The sequence below is a fragment of the Notamacropus eugenii genome, chromosome 7 (assembly GCF_028372415.1).
Source record: "Notamacropus eugenii isolate mMacEug1 chromosome 7, mMacEug1.pri_v2, whole genome shotgun sequence".
Lineage (NCBI taxonomy): Eukaryota > Metazoa > Chordata > Mammalia > Diprotodontia > Macropodidae > Notamacropus > Notamacropus eugenii.
The window spans coordinates 2,538,944-2,562,760 of NC_092878.1; the positions used below are offsets into that span (position 1 = coordinate 2,538,944).

Below are 23,817 nucleotides of genomic sequence, written 5' to 3' on the forward strand. Positions count from 1 at the left end.
ATCACAATCAGTGCCTCCAATTCCTTTTCTCTCATTCTCCTAACATTCTGCAGTTTGGATTCCAACCCTAACTTTCAACTGAAACTGCTCTTTCTAGTTACTCCAAACTGGCAACTAAGATTTCTTAATTGCCAAATGAATAATCTGTTCTCAGAATTCATCCCCTTTGACGTTTCACACTGCTGATCACCCTCCTCTTCTAGATACTCCCTGCTAGGTTTTTCCAGTTCTCCTGCTACCTGTCTGACTTGATCCTTCATAGTTTTTTTGCTAGATCTTTCTCTAGGTCACAACCATTAACTATGGATGTCTCCCAAGGGTCTCCTAAGTCCTCTTTTTCTTTTGTCTCCACACTTGGTGATTTCATCAGCTCAATTATCATCTATATGCAGGGGATTCACAGGGTTTCTCAAAAGTCTTAGTGAAGACATTACAAATTTAAATTACTAAGTATTTATTAAATTGATACTAAAGTTTAAAACTGCACTAAGGTTTCTGAGATACCCAGTACATCCAGTCCTTTGCCCTGACCACTAGTCTCACATCACCAACTGTTGACTAGTGGACAACCCAAACCGAATGTCCTATGGACATATCAAACTCAACATATTCCAAACTGAACTCATTACATTTATACTTTGTTTAAGAGTTGAGTTTTATTTTCAGTTCTGAATTCTTTCTTTCCCTCTTCCCCTTCCCTCACCTGAATTAAGAAAAAAACAAAATCCACTGCAAATACACAGAATCAAGCAAAACAAATTTCTGCAACAACCATGTCAAAAAAGTTAAAGAAAAAACCTATGCTTCAGTCTGCACTCTGGGTCCACAGTTCTCTATCTGGAGGTGGACAGCATGTTCGTTCATGTGGAGCCCTTTGTGTTGATCAGGGTCACCAAGTCCTTTACCGTTGATTTACCTTTACAATACGGCTGTTACTGTCTCTACCGTTCTCCTGATTCTTCTCACTGCCTTTGCCTTAATTCATACAAGTTTTCCCAGGTTTTCTGAAACCATCCCCTTCATCACTTCTTGGACATCCCTTTAGTTTACAGTCCTTTGCCACTACAAAAATATTTTTGTACATATGGGTACTTTTCCTCTTTCTTATATCACTTGGGGCATAAACCCAGTAACAGTATTTTTGGGCCAAAGGGTACGCACTTTTAATACTTTTTTGGGTGCAGTTCCAAATTGCTTTCCAGAATGGCTGAACAAGTTCATTCCTCTACTAACAGTGCATTAGTGTACCTGTTTTCCTATATCCCCTCCGGCACTTGTCCTTAAAACTCACTGTCTTTCCCCCAATACCTTCCACTCTTCCTAATTTCCCTATAACTGGCAAGGCACTACCATTCTTCTGGCCACCCAACTTTGCAGCCTCAGTGTCACACGCAGTCCAGATATCCAATCTGTTGTCAAGTCCTGGCATTTCTACTTTCACAACATCTCTTATACATCTCCCCTTCTCTCCATTCACATATCCACTGTGATGACGCAGGCTCTCATCACATCACATCTGGACTATAGCAGCCCAATGGATGATGTCTCCATATACTCTGATACGATAACCCTGGCTTATTACTCATACAAGGCACGCCATCTCCAGACTTCATGTTTTTTTATCTGCTATCTTCTATATCTGGAATGCTCCCACTCCTTCTCTATAACCCCTTGGCTTCCTTAGAGTCTCGGCTTAAATCCTGCCTTCTGTGAGAGGCCCTTCCTGGTCTCATCCCCCAGTTCTGTCCTCCCACCCCTGTCCCCACCCAACCCCCCATACAGGTTTTCCCTCTGAGATTACCTCCCATCAATACTAGATATATCTTGGAGGTTTCACAGTTGTTTGTATTCTTATCTCGCTCACCAGAATGCTAGTTTCTTGAGGGCAGGGATTATACAATGTGTTCCAAAAGTCTTAGTGTAGTTGCAAGTTAATAAAGCTAAAAGCTACATTAAGATTTTTGGGACACCATGTATCCTGCCTTTATTTCTAGAGTTTAGTTAGCACACTGTGTGAACCCAGTAGGTGCTTAATAAATGCTTTTGGACTGAATGACATTAACAGACTATCTCATTGATTTCTTCCAGAGATGGTTCCACTAACTAATAAGTCACTGTGTCCATAACAGATCATCAAACCACATTTAAACGGTACTTTAAGACATCTCTTACCTCAACTGACCCTTACAATAAAACCAGCTGAGAGAGGTGCCATTATCATTCCCATTCTGTGGATGAGGAAAGTGAGTGGTTCGCCCAGGGTCACTCAGCCAATAAGGTTTTGAGACAGGGTTTTGAAACCTGGGCCTTTTTGATTCTAAGTCCAGGACCCTGCCCAGTATATGGAACTGCCTCGTTTTTAGCACTTGATCAAAATGCACCTTATCTTTCACATTTCATTTCTAAGAGACACTCTAGGGAAAGTCTTGATTTTAAGATAATATATTATGACTTTACCCACTGACTTAGAGACAAATAATTGTTTTATTCACTGATTTTTTCAGTTAGACTTGCTATTATAGTCTCATTAATGTCAAACTCAAATAGAAATGGGGGCCACGAAAGGGTACATAAGGATCCCTTCAGGTTACATGTTGATTTAGTTTTAAAATGTAACACCATCTATGTGTCACTGTATTTTACATTTCCCAATTACATTTAGATCTGGTTCAGGCTGTACTTCGGAGTACTACGGGCTGTGTGCTTTGATACCTCTGGTGTGAACAAACTATTAGTTCAGTGAAGGCAGTCAGATAAAACATCTACTGAAGTTGGTACCTGTTCTGTGTTACATCAGACAACAGAAAACTTCAATCAAGACAGAACACTTAACAGCATTTTGGGATTTAAAATAATTTCCTCATTGGGATTTTAATGCAGGTGTACATGAAATTTATATATTAAAAAATTAAAGAAAAGTTTCATTTCTTTTTTTAGAATAAAGTTTAAGTGCACAAATACATCCCAAAGCCAACATAAAAATAGCTTTGCTTTGTTGTGTCTCTAAAAAGCATTTTAGTTATTTAGAACAGGCAAAGAAAAAGCAATCCTCTGAGTTCTAGACTTCACGAAAGGATTTCTTTTAAAATTATATACATAGGTCTGATGTGCAAGTATGCAATAAATATATACACTTACATTCCTACCTGCTTTACATCATTCTAGAGTATTCACAGTAGAATCAAGCTGAGGGTTAGAAATGTGAAAAGGCCATAACAGTGAAAGAAAAATAAAGTATACAATGGAGCTTGGGCCCGGAAGAAGGCTTAAATAGACAGCAAATAATGAGTTATAATTTAATTTGGGAGTAGACTAAAAAAGTTGTGTTGAAATAAGTAGAATCTATAAAGGATGCTTACTGTAATATTTATTAGATGACGTCAGCTTCCTGATAAAGTAGTAGCACTGACCTGAAATACGGAGTTTCAGTAACACAGCTCTCACTCTTAAGTCTTTTAAATGCTTGCGTCTAACTACTCTGCATCTTACTATGCATTTCTAGAGTTGGGCTGCTAGCTCTCTACACACTCTTCTCATGTGGCCACATCCGTGACTCTCTGTTCCAAAGATGTGTAGAAGAGGATGTAGGCTGCTGAGGATCTCACAGAGGACACGGAGATGTCAGACACTTCATGGTCATCAAACTTAAACCATCGCTGTCTTGCAGCATTTTTACAGTAGGCAGTGTAGTGTCCTCCATCCAGTCCGCCATAGTGATTCTGGAATCAAACAGACAGGAAGCCAATTAGGAAAACACAGCTCAAAGTATTGAGTTTTCTCACTGGGGTAAGAACGAATGGTTATGGCCACTACCATTAAAAACAGGGTTTGGGGGTTTCTTTTGTTTTTAAATCAAGGGTTTAAATTTAAACTTAATGGGGTACTTACTGAAACTGAAAACAGATTGTATTTCTTCAAATTATTCTTTGGACCAATAACATATTGTGATAAGTCCAGATTTTCTAATGGAAAATCTACAGATGTCTGTAGTTTTTGCTTCCATCTTCCATCATAGGAAAAACTGCAGAACATAACATTTTAATAGTTAAATAAAGCATCTAAGGTTCAGAGGGAACATTGTTTTAAGCCTTTCTATGTACTTATCATGTCTTATTTCCATAGTCTAGTTGTCTATGTCTGCGTCTTATCCCCTTTCCCTAATTAAACTGTATGCTCTGTAAAAGTCTAATTTCCTGTCTTTCCCAATGCCAGTTTAGTGCCCTGCATGCAGCAAGCACCTGGTAACTCTTTACCTGTTCATCTATCTGAACTGAATTCTATTACAAGCCAGATTTAGGCATAATGTCAAAGTCTTCGAAGATCATTTTGAAAGATCCATTTTCTGCACTGTTGGTCACCTCAAGAACATCATCAAACGGAAGGAGCTGAGGGCCGCCTCTCACCCAAGCTTCCTTCTTCAGGATAACAGAGTCCAAAACTGCTGGCAGGTGGACTGTGTTCAGACAACACCTAACAAACGTTCACCTTATTCAACAAATGATTCCTCAGGTAAACTGCTTTGCTAGGCATACTATAAACACTGGGCACTCAGAGGGCAAGCCACTGAGGTAAGTGCAAATGATAGACAAGTAAAATAGAGTTAGTGGATGTTCACAAAATTTTGAATAACAAGGACTGTTTACTCAGCATCTATAAAGCATTCTTTATAGAGCATAGCACAATGGTGTGGGAATTATATAGGTCAAGCAATAATTCTGATATGATTTCATTTTGTGAAGGCAATGTTCAAGCACGTGTACTTACGCTAACAGCGAACACCGGACCTGACAAAACAAGACTGAGCTAATTTCCCCATCTCCTGTTAGTTCTCTGTCAAATGAGAGCCGAATTTTATGCCATACACTAGTGTCTCACTACTCTCTTCCGTAGTGTTTTTAATTCTGCAGTTTATAAAGTTACATATTATTACAAGGAAAAATAAAAAAGCTATTTTTACAAACACAAGTCAATTATTGTTAGAGATACTGCAGGGACTACTGGTATGAGGAAGTCAAGTGTTTAAGGATCATTCAAGACCACAATGAAACAGGATCAATGACGTCAAAGGAGAAAGGAAATAGGTAAAAATAAAACAAAAAAAATGTCAAAGACTGACACTACTGATGCAAAATAGTCTAATTAATCCTTAGAAAACAAACAAAGACTTCCAGAGGGACCTGGAAACTCCGATTCATCTACAATTCAGCATAGGCTTCCTGGAGGTGGAAAAACAGTAAGAAAACCAGTTTAAAGGAAGATCTGCTAAACACTGTTATGAAGAAAAAAAGGCTGTCATGGGCAAGATCAACTGAAAGACTGGATGCTGAAGATTGGAAAAGGAATTTTTACTTATGAAACTAATTTGTTAAAAGATAAGACTGATTTTGCCTGTCCAAGATTGGAATAAGAACAGAGTTCTTACTCTAACACTGACTGGCACAGGTTCCGTTTCCAAGCTGGGCCACTACATTACTATAAACCTGGGGGTCCCTGTTCTTGGGGCTGGTCACCATTTAATGTGGAACCTGGCGCAGATGCCCAGTTGGCACAGCCCCCTGCCACGCAGAGCTGCTGAACTCAAAGGCACTGTAAGGCTAACAGTGCCCCCAGGCTGTGCCACCCCATTCAGCTGAAGCATTTTTATTTAATCAAGACTTCATCTGTTGTTACAGAAAGTCTGAGTGAGTCTCGAAAATCTGGGACTCTTCATCAAACTGTAAAACACATACCCACAAAACACTCACAAAATGGTGAGATTTTTAACTTCCAGTGTCCCCGGTAAGAGTAGTGAAGAATTCATATATGTATATGTGTGTGTGTCTACATGTATAGATTACAGACAGAGACAGAAAGATAGATATAGACAGGTGGAAGAAGAACTGTTATAAAATTATAGACATTTCCACCAGGAATGGAATACTGCAAACATGATGCTTTACCAGGGCACATATCATAAAAAGGTAAAGAAATTCATTCAAGCTATGGAGATATACTTGCTTCAAAGTCCGAGAAAGTTGCCTGATTTAAACTCTATTGAAAATCTACATTATATGCCCAAAGGGCTATAAAACGGCCCATTTCATCTGACCTAGGACCTATATGTACAAATGTATTTATAGCAGTTCATTTTGTGGTAGCAAAAAACTGAAAATCGAGGGGATGCCCATCAACTGGGGCATGGTTGAACAAGTTGTGGTATATGATTGTGATGGAATACTATCGTGCTATGATGAGCAGGATGATTTCAGAAAAACTTGGAAAGACTTACATGAATCAATGCAAAGTAAAGTGAACAAAACCAGGAGAATCTTGTACTCGGTGACAGCAATATTGCACAATGATCAATCTTGAATAATTAGCTGTTTTCCACAATACGCTGATCTAAGACAATTTCCAAGGACTCAGAATGAAAAATGCTGTCCACCTCCAGGGAAAGAACTGATGGAGTCTGAACGCACAACGAAGATTCCTTTGTTTAAACTTCTGTTTTGATCTGTATTTTCTTCACAACATAACTAATATGGAAACTTCTTTTGTATAACTGCACATGTACAACCTACATCAAACCGCCAACCTTCTCATTGAGGGGGGAAGAAAGTTAAAGGAAGGAGAGAATTTGGAACTAAAAATTTTCACATGCAATTGGAAAAAAATTTTTGTTTTTAAATTTACATCCTAGACTCAAAGTTAGACTTGGAAAAATGGACTGGTCATTTAAAGTAACACAAATGTAAGATTTTATGATGAAGAATTAAAATATATGTCAGAATCCTGTGAACTCCATGCCAAACCATGTAAAACAAGTGATTACAGAAAAAAGATGTATTTTCTGCACATTAAATTTTTTTGTAGAAAAGAGTTGCAAAGTTTATTAGATAAGTAAATAATACATTCAATTATTTTACTTTGTCCCAGTTAATTCCCACACCAGTCTACACACTGGAGGATAATTCATGTCACAATAACAGCTGACATTTACATAGCACTTGTGGCAGGCACTCTGCTGAACATTTCACAAATGTCTTACGTGATCCTTACTACCATCCTGGGAGGTCAGTGCTTATTACTATCCTCATTTTACAGCTGAGAAAACTGAGGTATATAAGAGTTTATTTAACCCAGGCTTGTAGTCTTAATAATTGTTCTGAGATTGGATTTGAAACTCGGGTCTTCCTGACACCAGGCCTGGTGCTGTAACCACTGTACCACCTAGAAGCTTCAAGTCAACACAAGAGAAACATTCTCACTTTTCTGGTCACGCAGTTTCCCAATAAAGCCATCAATATTCTGACCTGTATCATTGGCTAACCTCATGGATGAATCTGCCCTCATTTTCTTACCGTTTCAGATGTACTAGAAGAACAGGTGGTAACTTCCAGATTTCTATTTTTTTCATTGAGTCCCTTCGAGTTTTGCAATGGCTACAGTAAAATCTGTTGTTATCTGTGAGTTTTTCCTCTTTGGAAAATAATCTAAGGCAATCCTAGGAGAAAAGAAGTCAACTCAAAGGCTTAAAATAATAAGCATCATTAAAAAAAATTCTCTTCCTATCAGCTATCTAGGTCACAGTGCAGATACCAGCGTGCACCACTTCTGCCTCAAAATTACTGAATGTGAAATTAACACCGCCAATTTCTAAATCAAGATTATGTTTTCAGATGTCTTAAACTTGGAAATTAAGTGCCAAATAAGAAAAATATGCCAAACTGAAGGAAAAGTCTTAAAATAATTTTCTAATGCCTGAAAGCCTTTGTAAAATAAGATACTTTTTAACTATATGTAGCACTTTTGTGGATTTAAGCAGTTTCCTCAGAAATTTATAGACAAATAGATATGACTAGCATTTTAGTTAACAAGTCATCTTTTAATCTGAGGCTTACCTGTAATGTACATTTACTTGTGGATGCTAGTGGTAAAGACAAATACATAAAAGCCTCAAATGTCCTAGACTTTCTGTGACAGGTGAGGCACTGTACTGTGGATTTGAACTGGCCCTGAAAAAGTGCAACAATGATCGACTCATTGAGCTGTTTGTGCTTCTGCCAGGCATGTTCGGCCGCTCTGAAATCATCAAGATGATCGTTATTTTCCTCTTTATGCCTCTTTCGGTTATCAGCCTGGAAATGAAATATTTAAATTCTCATTAATTTATTACTTGAATTTGTAGGTAAATGCTACTGAATACTGTCACAAGGAGTTCTCAAAGACTCGTTGCCATCCTCTCTTAGGTGACAGAAGATGCTGACACTGTGGAAAACACTTAGCAAGAAGCTCATCCTTCAGTATTTGAAATGAGGGGATTAGACATGTTCTCTAAGGATCCCTCCAATTTTATAATTCTGTCATCAAAAATACTGTACATTAAGATCATAGTTTTAGCAAATGATTGTTATAATTTCCTACTGAATCTAAAAGGCCTGAGTTGTGAAGAGAGCTCCTCCATCAAGCAACAGGAATTATCTGGGCAGAAATGAGTGCAAGTTCTTTTTAAAAAGATGATGAGGAGGACGGTGAAAGAGATCCTCTGTGTGCATCTGTCAAGCTTCATAAACATGCTACAGAGGACCCAATCTCATTGCAACAAACAATACAAGGTAGTATAAAGTTAAAAAAACCAAACCTGAACCCAAGTAATGTAGCAGGCACAGAATGTAACTGCTTTCAGGAAAAAGTAAAAGAGGGGAGGAGAGAAACACTGAGTTTAAAGTCAATTAAGACCAAGATTTTGGTGAAAATTTTCTGCATTCAGGATTTTAAAGTATTTCTCTCCACAAATCGATATCCAGCCTAGAGATGCTGTTCCTCTGATTTGTCATTTTATTAGTATAGGGAATTCCCTACAAAGTCCTTCTACCAATGCAGTATTAGTCACTGCCATGGCACTTCACAGTCATGGGGATTTGCTGGGGCCTTGAGAAGTTAAGTGACATGCCCAGGGTTTCAGAAGTAGGACTCCAACCCAGGTCTCCCAGGGTCTGTGGTTAGCCTTCTCTCCACTCCACATGACTGCCCATCGTTACAATGCTACAGGGATATAACAGACTACTGTCCCATCAGGTAAAAAGCAAACCAAACACATTATGAACACTGAAACAGCAAATTTCACAGACACAAAAAAGTAAGACTTTCTAACACTCAACAATCAAACATAAATTCTAGTATTGGACAGATCTGTTAATTTTTGTAATACCTGTCCCCACATTAGTGGTGTCAAGACACCGTCAAGTAAAATACGTGTGAGTATTGGAAAAGGCTGCAGCACTGCTGAGCAATCCGAAGGAGCGCTCTGCAGCATTCAAAACCAAAATTCCTTACTTTATTCAAGTCTTCATGGAGTCCATCCATTAGGAACAGAAGCAGCTCCTGTGAGTCTTGTTGGCTGTATCCTGAGAACTGGTCATTGATCTTCCCAATTGTGATCTTAAAATCCTTTGGACTGATGTACCTGTACTGCCCCGTCCACAGAGCCTTCATGATTATCCCAAACTCCTCGGCCACTTCCCCTTTATGCCCCAATAAATTTGACCTTTGTAAATAAAATAAGAATTAAAAATAACAATTAAAACAAAGAATATGCAGGAGTAAAAAGGGTTACTTTAAGTATCAAAAAATATTGTTAACAGACTTTAACATTTTTCAAAAAAATTTGGTCAACATTTTTAAAGCATTTACTATGTGTGCAGATAATAGAAATAAAAGGCTAACTTTATACACACATGCTTATTGAGCACCAGTCACTGCTAGCTAGGCATTTTATAATTTTTGTCTTGTGTGATTTTCCCCAACAACTCTGGGAGGTAGATGTTGTTCTAAGAACTATTGAGGCGAACAGAGGTTACGTGGCTCACCCAGAGTCACACCTTGCACACACACCTGCACTCCAGTCTTTGTGACTCCAGGCTTGGCACTCTATCCACGGACCACCTTACTGACTGTGCCAGGTGCTGGGTGAAAGGGAATTTACAACCTAATATCCTAACAGGACATGATGACACTAAGGTCAGAGAGGTCGGTTAGCTCAACATGGTGGAGTCATGTACTCTTTGATCCAGTGAAGCTAGCTCTCATGAACGAGACACTCTACCTCTTGGCTCCGGGTCTTTTCTCTGACCATCCCCCATTGTCTGGAATATTCTTCTTGGTCATCTCTACCTACTGCCTTCCCTGGATTTAAGTAAAGGAAGACTTTCCCAACTGCTTCTTGATGCTACTGCCGACCCTCTCTTAGTCATTTCCTTTGTATCTCAGTACATAGGGTGTCTGTGCATATTCGTTTCCTTGACGTCTTTCTCACTGAGAGCTCCTTGAGGACAAGGACTGACCTTTGCTTCTTTTTGTATCCCCAGCACTTAGCCCAGTGCCTGGCATACAGGAAGTAAGCACTTAATGAAAGTCTACTTACTATAAGATTCTGAGCAGAGGAGTAACCTGGCCAAAGGTATAACAGAAGGGAAAAGTCTCTGAGTCAGAGGACCTGGGTTCGAATCCCAATTCCTTGCTGACAACCTCTGGTGGCTACTTCTGTGGGCTTTGGCTTTCTCATCTTTAAAATGAGATAACTTAACTCTTTGATGACTATAGTCCCTTTCAACTCTAGATTCTAACAGTACCCTAATCTCCAAGTGAGGAAGAAAGATAAGCCTGATACTGAAATGCCTTAACAAGTTGTCAATATCAATACAGATGATTTTTTAGAGCAAAAGTAATTTTTAAAGCAAAATTCCTAATATACTTTTCCCTTAACTGATATTTCACAAAAGCTTTATTTTCACCCCAATCTGACACAGACTTGAACTAGTGTACCACACTGTATAATTAACTCTGAATAACTTAGGCCCAAACCCTCCTTCTTTCTGCTTGATGGGGAGAGACAGGTTCCCTGTTGGGCCAGCCAAAATCCTCCTCTCTTCCACATTTTTAATCCTCTCTCAAAAAGGGAGAAAAAAGATGAAGTTCAAAATACACCATTAAACTCCATTTTTTTCTCCTTTAAAGAAGAATGCTCTGTAACGTGACTTGTCTAGGTCTGTGTGAAATGTGGCTCCATTGTTGAAAAGTGATAGCGAACGACTCTTTACCTGTTAATGTCATCCTGATAAAAGTTTCTGTTGAAGTAATCGGCCAAATGAGGAGCGTTACACAGGCACTGTAAAATTGAGTTCATGTAACACGTGTTTCCTAAGTTACGAAGTCCAGTGAGAGCTGGTCCTGACCCTCCAAACACAGGGTTGAGATTACGAATCTGGGAGGCAGACAGCCGTGAGATCTCAGCTTTGGGGTAGCATACTGGCCTAGGAAGGAAAATTAAGGTCGCTAACATTACGTAAATCTATACGTAAATTCCATGGTGAGGATTCAAATGGCAGTAACTTTGGCAGCCTGAGCAGTGAAGTAAACATTTACAAGGAAAGAGCCCCAAGGGTAGGAGGAGTCGGGATGCAGTACAGACATCTGACTTCTCTGTATCTAGTTGTGTTGTGGGGTTACTCTACCCCCACTCCCCACCATGTGCTGTAAGAAATAATGAACAGGATGCTTTCAGAAAAACCTGAGAAATCTTACATGAACTCACACAAAGTGAAGTAAGCGGAACCAGGAGAACATTGTCTACAGTAACAGCAACGCTGTATGATGAACAACTGTGAGCTGTTCTCAGCAATACAACGAGCTAAGACAATTCCAAAGGACCCGTGACAAAAAGCGCTACCCGCTTCCAGAGAACTAATGAACTCTAAATGTAGATTAAAGCATACTTTTTTTTTCAACATTATTTTTCTTTTTGGTCTGTGTTTTCTTTTGCAACATGGCTAATATGGGAAATATGTTTTGGATGACTTCGTATGTATAAGTGACACCAAACTGCTTGCCTCTTCAAACAGGGAGGAGAAAAAAAAAATGAATATTAAAATAAGTAAATAAAATATTAAAATTTTTTACATAGACTTGGGAAAATACTTAATGCAATAAATAAAAATGTTGAAAATTTTTTTAAAAATTCGCGTTTCTGCTGAACAGTGATCCTCAAAGTAAAAAATATAATATGTGATTAAAAACTGTAAAACAGTGATCCTCAAAATTCCACCTGGGAGCCAGTGTTTGCTTGTGAGGACCTCCAGGTCTGATGGTTAATATCTTCTTGTATCAATGTTAAGAACAGCGACAATGACAATAATAAAACGTTTATTTCTGGCATGAAAACCTTGGATCCAAGTGCTCAAAGGCATCATCAAGACCAGCACTTCTCTCTTCATCCTAATATACTTCTTTCATCGTAAAGGGGACACCTAACAAAGACCTGAAGTCACATGATCGGCCCAGCTTTGGGTACATGGGACAGACTTACTTGTTTTCCCGATTGACTGCTGGAGTCACTGTTGGCTTTCTCTTTTCTTCTTCCTGAATGGCTTGGGTTATGTCTGGGGAGGAGTAGGAGCGCTTCAGTTTGGAAGGTTCCCTGTCCCGCTCAGCAGGAACCTGGGGCTTGGCTTTATGAGTCGGAGGGGTGGAAGCAGCAGCAGATGAAGGAGCCATTTCCGGTGGATACATATGAACGCTGTTGGTGGGTGAATGGTAATAACGAAAGGTTCCAGTGATTGGGTCAAGGAACTTAGATGGAAAGGAAAAACAAAAGGTCAAAAAAGCCAAACTACCATTACAGAAAGCTAATCTATTATTAGAGACACTTTTGCCTTTGCATAATCTAGATGGACTAACTACAGAACTTCAGTAAGTATCTCAACGACACTTCTAAGCACAGAGAATTCAGGTTTTTAGATTATAAATTTTTTGTAACGCTAAATGACAGAAATGCCCATGCATCCCAACGGATCTTCTCATGCTGGATGAGTAGAAGCCCAATTAACATAAGGAAAAAGAGTTGTGAAGTTGTAATATAAAATCTCTTTATTTAGAGAAAAAAGGAACAACTCTACCTGAACATTTGGAAATTTGGAAAAAATGCCACATTAGTTCACAGCGAACAGATACAAAGAGAATCACCATTTGAGTCACCCTCTTGTTTTCTCTGCAGTAATGTTTATTTTTACCTTGGCCCAGCCTGAAGGCAAGCCCGGTACTATCCTGCCCATTTCTTCACTTCGAGCTCTTGTCAAAGGCTCTCGCTGAGACTAGATGGAGAAAAAGAAACTTGATATATAGAAAGATGCAAATTAAGACACACACAAATAGTTAACAGAGTACTCCCTTTGCCTTTCAAACTTTTTGAGAACTAAGTTCCTAGATTTTTCCTGATGGGATACTTTTCCTTTTCTTAAGTATTACAATCTCTGTCTAGTTGGAAAAAAGGGGTTTCTGACAATGTAAAACTACAATGAGAATGTGGATGGCAAAAGAGCAGAAACTCCTTGGGGATTAATCAGAAAAGCTTTGCATTTCAATGAGCAGACTGAAAATGAAATGTGGGAGACCTCTAATGCTAAGCCTTCTTTTTAAGTATTCTTCCTATCAGGCCACTGGACCCAGACGACTCAGGAGAAGAAAGTGAGGTTAGTGACCTTGCACAGCCCCCCTTCACTGAGATCAAAGTCAGCTGCAAGTCATGTCATCATCTTGATGTCATGGTCCTTTGTGAACGAAGGACAAACACAACCTATTCTCAACGTCCTTTAAATATAGTATGTCCCCATCCCCTCCACTATAAATGCTTACATTCGCTTCATAAGTTGTCTTTCTTAGGACAGAGAAGCCTTACGTAAATAGTGTTTATAATAACCTATTCCCTCAATCATTGCATATTCTAAATATTTAAACCAAGTTTAATATAAAAATACGGTCAACAAAAGTTTCATTCTAGAAAAAGACTTTTTAAAATGAAAAGTCTGGGGATAAATCACAAAGAAAAAAATCACTTACAAATGGTTAAAAGTTAATGTAAAAAAGCTTAACTACTTGTAAATTAATAAAATACTTGTTATCTCTAAGAAATTACACAAAATATTTTCAGTAGAAGGTTGAAAACATGCTTTGTAATCTAATAGTCATACATAAATAGATGTTATAGATAGAATCTCCTAGAAAGGAAAGCTTAAAAATCAAAAGAAACGGCTTAAGACAATCAGTAATGTTGGGTGCTAAACACTGTAGTCCTTTCCACTTCTTTCTTTACTTACTTTAGGCCTTTCGTTATCTTCAGTACTTTCAGTAAAGGTCCCTGCCTTTGGAACACCAATTTCTGGTTGTCCTTTAATTTTAACAGCCTGGAAAATAGTTAAAATTTTAAAAGTGAAAAAAAAATTCAATTTCTTCCAGCATATAAATACATCTTACTGAAAAGGTAACATTCTGCATCAATTACACCCAAAAATTTTTTTTTAATTACAAAGAAAGCTCTATAAATAGCATTGGGATTTAGCTGCCAGAACCATAGAAGCTCCCATCAACTCAAAGGTACTTGTATCCCTTTGAGGATTTATAGGGCCTGCCATGTGGTACAGGTACCAAAACTCACTATCAACTGAACACTTTTTTAGGAAAGTCTCTTGTGATTTCCAAGTTCTTGAGGACTTTCATCATGAGATAGCTAGTTCGAGTGTGCTATTTTATCAAGGCTGTCACATTTTTCACTGGAAATTATTTTTTTTTAATTGATTCTTTTTTTAACATCTTAGTGGATCTGTAATCTCCTTTCGCTGGCAGAAGTTGTAAGCCTAACGAGCATACTGCCAAGATGATTAGGATGCACCCCTACATTTCAGGCACTTAAAAACTAGTAGGATTAAGTATCATACATTTTAACAGTATAGGTTTCTCTCAAAATCCACTTTATGGCTCTCTCATTTAAAAATGTCTACAGTAATGCTTCATTTCTCTGGCAGGATTAAGAAATGAAATGTTCTACATAAGTGAATTTTCCAGGTATCTGAAGTTCTTTAAGGGCCAACTACAAAAAGTTTAGCCATTTTTTATGGAATTCATTATAAATATTACTACATATTTAACTAGATTCTTAAAGGATAAAGAATATGGCTACTCTTCATGAGCCTGGGTTAGAAGCACAAAGGATCCAAAATTGTCCATGACATTAAATGAACCTCAACAAGATCCAACGGCTTTTTAGTTCAAGGCTATCTTTTTGTTTTTGTTTTATTTTCTCTCTTCTCATTCACTAAGGTTTTCAGTATCAATCCTTACTGCCAACAATAATATTTCCCATAGTATTGTTCCCTATCTAATTTGCTATAGTCTCAACCAGATTCTGAAGGCTTTTAATCTCCTCTAACTAATTACATCTCTCCCTGTGTCTTACCCTTCTAAAATCTCCTGACCCTGCTGACGAGCAGAATGGTCTTCATTACAACTGTCAGAATGAGCCACCTGAGCAAATGTGTGCAAGGCTAAGCTGGGCTTTACATTATGGCCCTTCCCAATGTGTTCCTGAAGTTCCTTGCCTTCTCCTGGTACATTCTACAGAAAAACAGGATTTACTAATGTACTACAACAGCAGGGGAATGACCTCCAGTTCCTTCCTTAGTTTTCCATCGAGCTATTCCCACCACCCTGACTTTCTTCCCTTTCCAGTCTCGCCACAATAGTTAACCAATCCAACTTTGTCCTGTCCTTTCCTCTGGAATTCCTTGCCCCTTGGTCCTATTAGAAAGTACGCCTTGCTAAATCACAAACCTGAATCACCCCTGCCAAACACTTCCTGCATGCCAACTCCAGGCTGCCAGAGGAAGTGAGTTCACTACACAAGTATCTTATTGAATCTTAACTACAGCTACATCCAAGTGAGGTAGATAGAAGAAAAAGGAAGTCGGGAAGTCCTGGGTTCAAACAATGCCTCTGACACGTACAGTTAATGGGACCTCAGCACCTCATACAACTTTTCTAAAGCTAGAATCACTGCCTTGTCATGGCAAAGGGACACACATAGCTCAATACAACGATGAGCCATGCTGGGAAGGTTTACGGAAGACGGACAGGTCATAGTGGAGAGTTCTGATAAACTCCAGGGACCCAGTGAAGAAGAAAACAGCAAACCACTCCACTCTCATTGCCAAGAAAATCCAACATGATAAAAGAGATGACATTGGAAGATGAGCCCCTCAGGTAGGAAGGGGCTCAACATGCTACTGGGGAAGTGTGTACAACAACTCTAAGTAGCTCCGGTACTAATGAAGCAGCTGAGCCAAAGGTGAAAGGAAGCTCAGCTGTGGATGTATTTGGTGATGAAAGGTAAGACTGTAAAGATCAATACTGCACAGGAACCTGGAACGTAAGATCTGTGAATCAAGGTAAGCTGGATGTAGTCAAATGGGCGATGGAAAGATTAAACATCAACATTTTGGGTGTCAGTGAACTTAGATGTATGGGAATGGGTGAATTTAATTTAGATGACCACTACATGCACTAGTGTAGGCAAGAATCTCTTAGAAGAAATGGAGTAACTTCACACAAGTAAAATGTGAGCTAAACAACTGGAAAAATATTAATTGCTTATGAGTAGGTGGAGCCAATATAATAAGAATGACAATTTGATCTAAATTAATCTATTTATTCAGTGTCATACCAATCTAACTACCAAAAAAATTACACAGCTAGAAAAAATAACAACTAAGTTTATCTGGAAAAACACAGGTCAAGAAAATCAAGGGGAAATCAATGGAAAAAAAGTGAAAGAAGGTGGCCAACCTGTACCAGATCTCAAACTATATTATAAAGCAGTCATCATCAAAACAATCTAGTACTGGTTAAGAAACAGAGTGGTGGATCAGTGGAATAGATTAGGTACACAATACATAGTACTAAAGGACAATAGTAATTTAGTATTTGATGAACCCAAAGATCCAAGCCTTTGTGATAAATACTCACTATTGGCCAAAAACTGCTAGGAAAACTGGAAAACAGTATGGAAGAAACTAAGTATAGACCAATATCTCATGCTATGCCAAGATAAGGTCAAAATAGGCACAAAATTCAGACATAAAAAGTGATACCGTAAGTAAACTTGGGGAGCATGGGATAGTTTTACCTGTCAGATCTATGGATAAGGGTACAATTTAGAACCAAACAAGAAATAGAGAGCAGTACAAGATATAAAATACACAATTTTGATTATACTAAATAAAAAGAATTTGTACAAACAAAACCAATGCAGCCAAGATTAGAAGGAAAGCAAAAAGGTGGAAAAAATTTTTTTACAGCAAGCATTTCAGATAAAGACCTTATTTCTCAAATATATGGAGAACTCAACCAAATTTATAAGAATACAAGTCTTTCCCCGACTGATAAATGGTCAAAGGATATGAACAGGTAGTCCTCAGAGAAAGAAATCAAAGTTATCTGCAGTCATGAAAACAATGCTCTAAATCACTATTAATTAGAGAAATACTACTGAAATAGAGAAAACAACTCTAAGGTACCATCTCACACCTATCAGACTGGCAATATAACAAAAACGGAAAATGGCAATATCAATATGAAACTGATGACATAATGTGCAGACAAAGAGAGAAGCTGCATACAGTCAGTTAAAACAAAACAGAGCTGACTATGGCTCCGATCATGAGCTGCTCATGGCAGAACTCAAATTTAAACTGAAGGAAAGTAGGGAAAACCCTAAGACTACATAGGTCTGACCAAAATAAGATCCCCTGAGAATATGAAATAGAGGGGATGAGTATATTTAAGGAATGATTCCATCTACTAGATGGACAGAGGTCCAAAACACTGTAGAGGAGGCAGCAACAAAACACATCTCAAAGGAAAACAAGAGCAAGAAAGCAGAATGGATGTCTGGTGAGGCTTTACAAAGGAAACCCGACTGAGAATAACGAGGAGAGACAAGGTTTTCTTAGAGCAATGCAAAGAAATAGAAGAAAACAATAGAATGGGAAAGACAATTTCTAAGAAAACTAAGAGATAGAAAGAGAATTTTTATTCAAAAATGGGCATGATAAAAGACAAGAATGGCAGGGACTTAACAGAAGCAGAATATACAAAAGAACCACACAACTACACAAGAAAGACATTAACACCATGACACTGTGGTAACTGACCTAGAGCCAGACAGCCCGGAGAATGAAGTTACGTGGGCCTTAGGAAATACTGCTAACAATAAAGCTAGTGGAAGTGACAGAATTCCAGCTAAGTTATTTAAAATCCTAAGAGGTGATGCTGTTAAAAGTTTGTACTCAGTACGCCCACAAATCTGGAAAACTCAAAAGTGGCCACAGGATTGGAAAAGATCAGTTTATATCCTAATCCTAAAGAAGCGCAATGCCAAAGAATGTTCAGATTACCAAACAGTTGCACTCATTCCACACACCAGCAAGGTTATGCTTAAGATTCTGCAAGCTAGGATTCAGCAATATGTGAACCAAGAATTACCAAAAGAGGAGGCTGGTTTTCGAAGAGGTTGAGGAACTAGAGACCAAAGTGCCAGTATTTTCTGGATTATGAAGAAACCAAAAGAGTTCCAGAAAAACATCTACTTCTGCTTCATTGACTATACTAAAACCTTTGACTGAATGGATCTCAACAATATGTGGCATGGCCTCAAAGAGATGGGAGTACAAGATCACGTCACTCATCTCCTGAAAAACCTTTATGTGGGCCAAGGAGCAATAGTTAGAACTGAACATGAAACTGACTGGTTTAAGATTGGGAAAGAAGCAGGAACAGGCCGCATATTGTCACCTTAAGTTATATGTAAAGAAGGTAATGTGAAATGCCAGGCTGGATCGATCAAAAGCTGGAATTAAGCTTGCCTAAAAAAATATTAACCATTGTATATTAAAAATGCAGAGGATGTCACTCTGATGGCAAAAAGAGAAGAGGAGTTAAGCCTTTTGATAAAGGAAAAAAGGAGAGTGTAAAAGCTGGCTTGAAGCTTAACATCAAAAACAACCATAAACTAAGATTTTGGCAATGGGTCCCATCACTTTCTGGCAAGTAGAGGGAAAGGAAATGGAAGCAGTGTCAGATTTTGTGCTCTTGGGCTCCAAGATCACTGCAGATGACGACTGCAGTCATGAAATTAAAAGACACTTGTTCCTTGGAAGGACAGCTATGCCATTTTTGGATAGCATATTAAGAAGCAAAAATATCACCTTGCTGACAAAAGGTTCATATAGTCAAAGCTATGGCTTTTCCAGTTAGCAATGTATGGCTGTAAAATCTGTACTAAAAGAAAAGCTGAGTGCTACAGAACCCATGTTTTCAAATTATGATGCTGGAGAAGACTTGAGAGTTCACTGAACAACGAGGAGATCAAGTCAGTCAAAACTTATTAATTCAGGCTTTTACTGGAAGGTCAGATTACTGAAGCTGAAGCTTAAACACTATGGCCACATAATGAGTTCTGGATGGAAAAGAGTGATGCTGGGAAAAACTGAAAGCAAAAGGAAAAGGGGATGGCAGAAGTCAAGATGGATAAATAGTGCCATGGAATCAACAAACCTGAACAGACTTCAAGAGGGTTAGGAGGACAGAAGTGTCTGGTGTGCTAGGGTCCATGGATTCACAAAGAGGCAGACATGACTGAACAACAAAGTTTCAGAGAAATATAAGTTCTGTATTGGTAGAGAATTTTCTCACAAGAAGCTCCTTACACTAACGAAATCAAAAATATAAAGGGAAAAAAATCTCAACTGAGCTCCCAGTGCCAAAAAAATTATTTCCTCTTTCCTGACTATATTGCAATCTTCTGGCAATTCTGAACCATCTTTCACTCTTCAAGCCTCTCTTACCACCAATGCCCTTCCTCTACCTTTTACTGGATCATCTAACTTATACTTAACAAGACAGAAGCCACTCACTGTAAGTTCCTCTTGCCACCATCCCCTATTTTCTCTTCCTTTACTCCAGTCTGTTAAGAAGTGGCCTTTTTCTCGCCCATCAAGACTAACCCCCTGCTTGTACTCTTAATTTCACCTCTTCTTCTATCCTGGATAGACAGAATTCCTGACAAATGTCTCCTCTTTCTCGCAAATAGTCAATCTCCTTCCTTATTGGCTCCTTCCCTGCTCTTATATACACGCCCAGGTCTCCTATCCTTATAAAACAAAACAAAACAAAAAACCCCTTTAATTAACCCTAATTTCCCCTCAAGTTAATGTCCTATTTCTCAGGCCAGTCACCAGAAATAGCTTTCTTCATTCATTGCCTACAAGCTACTCTTCTTCTCATTTAATTGCCAACCTCCAGCAAACTGGCTTCACGCCTCGTCACTCACCTGAACCTGCTCTCCAAAGTTACCAATGATCTCTTACTTGCCAAATCCAATGGCCTTTGCTCAAGCCTCATTTCCTTCAAACCATTCTACAGCATCTGATTTCTCTCCTCTCCGGGTTTTCACGACTTTGCTCTCTGCTGTACCTGTCAGAATATTCCCTCTTAGGCTCCTTTCCTGGATCATCATCCAATTTCCTAGCATAATTATGGGTATACCTCAAGGTTCTGGCTTGAATAATTTTTTCTCTCTACATCTTTTCTTTCATTGATTTCACCAGCTCCCATGGGTTCAATTAGCCTATCTGTGCAGATGATTCCACTTCTTTCTTCTCTCTCTCAGACCACATCACTAACTACTTATTAGACATTTCCTCCTGGAAGTTCAGTAAGTAACTCAAATTCAACATGTCCAAAATTGAATTGATTTCTCCCCCTAAGCCCACCACTCTTCTTAACCTCTCTGTTTCTGTTAAAGGCACAATCATCTTTCCAATCAGGTTCAAAACCTTTAAGTTATCCTCAACCTTTCATTCTGCCTCACCCTACCCTACCGATTTAATTAATTGCCAAAGTCTTGTCAATTTTTACCTTTACAACATATCTCATCCAATCCCTTCTCTTCACCCCCATTAAACTGCAAACTTCTTGAGAGCAGGGTTTGTGTTTCAGGGTGTTTTTGGGGGTGGGACTTCCTTGTATCCCCAGTATTTAGCACAGTATGTGGTGTTTAATAAATGCTTATTAACTGACACAGCCATCACCTTTGTTCAGGCCTTTGCAATTTTTTGCCCAGTCTATTACAATAGCAATAGCCCCTAAATGGAAGCAAAAGACTCCAAATGGTCTCCCTCCCTTAAGTCTTCCCACACTTCGATCCATCACATACAAATGATATTCTTAAAACACAGGGAGGACTATGCTACCCCTTTAACCCTCTGTTAAAAGAGTATCAGTAACTTCTACTACCTCTAGGAAAAAATACAAACTCCCCTATTTGACAATGAAAGCCCTTTACAATCTGTCCAAGAGTTATAACATCTTATTTTCCCTTCTGTACTCTCAGGCCCAGAGACTATTAACTTACTTTTCTCCATATAAACATTCAACATCTTCATGCTATTCCTCACATGTTGCCCCTTTCAAAGCGTAGAAAAAGTGGCACTTCAAACATGACGCCATTTCTGAAGACCTCCCCTCAATTTCTTTGTATTGATTCATATGAATCCTTGCTATTCTTCCCTCCCCAACCCAGAAAGAACAGAAGCTCCTTGAGGGTAAGGATTCCTTCATTTAAGTCTTTGCATGCCCAGGATCTAATAGTTCCTAGCATATAGCAGGCTCTGAAAAAAATGCTTATCGAATGATTGACAAGTTTTAACATGTGGATTCTCTGATATTTATTTTGGCTAGACAGAGGCCTTTCTAGTTACCTGCCTAGTTTTGATTTTTCAGACGGCTGAAGTGGGCAGTCCAGTGAAATGTTACTGTATGTGAATATCAATGACACGTCCAAAGTGCTACTTTAGGGACTTCAGAAGTTGACAACTGTGTCAGAATGTTATTTCTGCCTCCTTGTTAACGTTACTCACACCATATAAAAAAGTACTATTTTGGTTCATATTTACCTAAAACCAATTGGATTTCACAAAATGTACTATTTTGCAAACAGGTATTTTGGACCTAAAATGTTCTTTAGGTATACATTTAGGCTTTTGTGAATGACATGGCAACATGTAAAGAGTAAAGTATTAGTCACTTGAATTACAAGAAGTTACTGATGGAATCAAAACAGGCGAAGCAGAAATTGAGACAACAAAAGGGACACCAAAAATAGTACCAGATGCCTCGATATGAACTTTCTGGATACATGAATGGCAGGAATGTTAAATTTAGCATGTGAAATGATAGCAGGTATCTCTTCCTCCACTGTTCTAACAAGTGAGGACATACAATCTGTTTTCTGCTTTCTTACAGACACATCAAGAAGGAAGACTACAGTTGTTTATTTCACATGGTTAAATATATTGCTAATAAGGCACACACTGCAAACCTCATTTCAAAGACCTGTTCCAAAAAGGTGGCTTGAGAAGTGACTGCACAACAGAGCACAAAGCTATCAGCCCAAACGTACCTCTGCTGCACACTGTCAGGAGCACCGTCCTCTTCTGAAAATGTAACAGCATCAGCATCATTTACATGGCACTATCTTACTTGACCTTCACAACAGCCCTGAGAGGAAGGTGCCATCATCAACCCCATTTTTACAGGTGAGGAAACAAGATGACTGACGTAAAGTGGCCCGCCCAGGGTCACGCAGCTAGTAAAGTGTCTGCAGTCGGATGGACTCTGGGCCCAGTGCTTGCTCTATGACTATGGTGCCACCATCTGCCTTTTGCTTGGCTGGTAGTCTGTGCTGAACTTTTTTTAGCTGACTTACCTTGCTTGGGCCTGGATCTGCCAGCCCAGGTGAGTGGGAGACATCCGCTACCAGTTTCTTCTGGATTTCTGGCGTCTGACATCCTTTCTCTCGGTCTTCCATGGGCTTGGCAGGCTCTGCCATCTCGCGCTCCCTTTTCGTAGGCCCTTTTGCTCCTCCCACTTCCTTCCCTTCCTTTTGGTCACTTCCCTCCTCCTCCTCCTCCTCCTCCTCTCTCTCCTCAGCCTCCAGGTTCTCTCTGGCTTTCTGTTCCTGCTCTTCCCTCTTTAGTTTCTCTTTCTGTTCCTCTTGCCGCCTTTCTCGAAGCTCTTTCTCTCGTTTGCTCTTCTCAATCAGAAGCGCAGTTTCTGCATGAATACGAGCCTTTTCTTCCTCTGTTAAAGCGTCTACCACTGCAGCATATACTGGCTTTGTGGAACGGTCAGGAATGCCTTTCCCATTCTGTGGAGGCTGATGACCAAGGCCCACCGCTTCCGATTTTGGCACATGATCATCAGGCAATTTGGTTGGCGGCTTTTTACTACGATCAATCTGGAGAGAGAAAAACAAAGTACAACGTGCACAGCAATGCTAATAAAATTTCAAGAAATTTCAGGTCCTGAAATCATCCACAAGGAGACGGCTGGCTGCGGGTGTCACCAGGACACGTGATTTTGCAAAAGGTTAGAAAGAAAAAACTAAACTGAAAACTCATATACCACTCAAGTGTTTAAGGGCATGGCTCTTACTTCCCTTTGACTTAATGGGTGGATAAAAGCTGCTGTATTCTGGCCAAAATAAAACCCAGAAAGTCACTAAATATCCTACAAAACCTGCTTTTTTTAATGAACTGAACTATTTAACAAAGGATTCAAGTCAAGTAATTACATGTAAATTGTCTGGATTCCTTAGATGCATAAATGCATGGTATTAATTTCATCCATTTTTAATTAATACATTAACACTACCCTAGAGTACAAAAGATGCAAACTATAGGCAACAGAGGAAGTAGCTCCCCTCACCAAGCAGTCTGCCCCACCCACAGCTGCACTTTGTTCATAGACTTCTCGTCCTTTATACAGTCAAGTCGGGCAAGCACCCCAAAAGGGTCAAAGTTTTAAAAAATTTGTTTTTTGGTACTAAAAAATTGCTAATTTTCAATCCTTATGACTGAATGAATATTACTAATATTTCTAGAATTTAAAATT

The 23,817-nt window shown here is 38.9% G+C and overlaps 1 protein-coding gene across 2 annotated transcripts in view; it reads right to left on the reverse strand.

Moving 5' to 3' along the window:
* Positions 1-2,837: 2,837 nt before the first annotated feature.
* USP8 (ubiquitin specific peptidase 8) overlaps positions 2,838-23,817 on the reverse strand; it is a 68,993-nt gene continuing 48,013 nt past the window's right edge. The window contains exons 11-20 of one of the 2 annotated variants that reach the window (XM_072624264.1): positions 22,631-23,161; positions 14,130-14,216; positions 13,047-13,127; positions 12,344-12,606; positions 11,079-11,291; positions 9,316-9,526; positions 7,881-8,117; positions 7,341-7,483; positions 3,889-4,021; positions 2,838-3,719 (exon numbers count right to left, since the gene is read on the reverse strand). In XM_072624264.1, coding sequence (XP_072480365.1) covers positions 3,534-3,719; positions 3,889-4,021; positions 7,341-7,483; positions 7,881-8,117; positions 9,316-9,526; positions 11,079-11,291; positions 12,344-12,606; positions 13,047-13,127; positions 14,130-14,216; positions 22,631-23,161 — 2,085 coding nt within the window. In that variant the 3' untranslated portion in view covers positions 2,838-3,533. The remainder of the gene's footprint in view (positions 3,720-3,888; positions 4,022-7,340; positions 7,484-7,880; positions 8,118-9,315; positions 9,527-11,078; positions 11,292-12,343; positions 12,607-13,046; positions 13,128-14,129; positions 14,217-22,630; positions 23,162-23,817) is intronic. The other variant, XM_072624265.1, reaches the window with a different exon arrangement.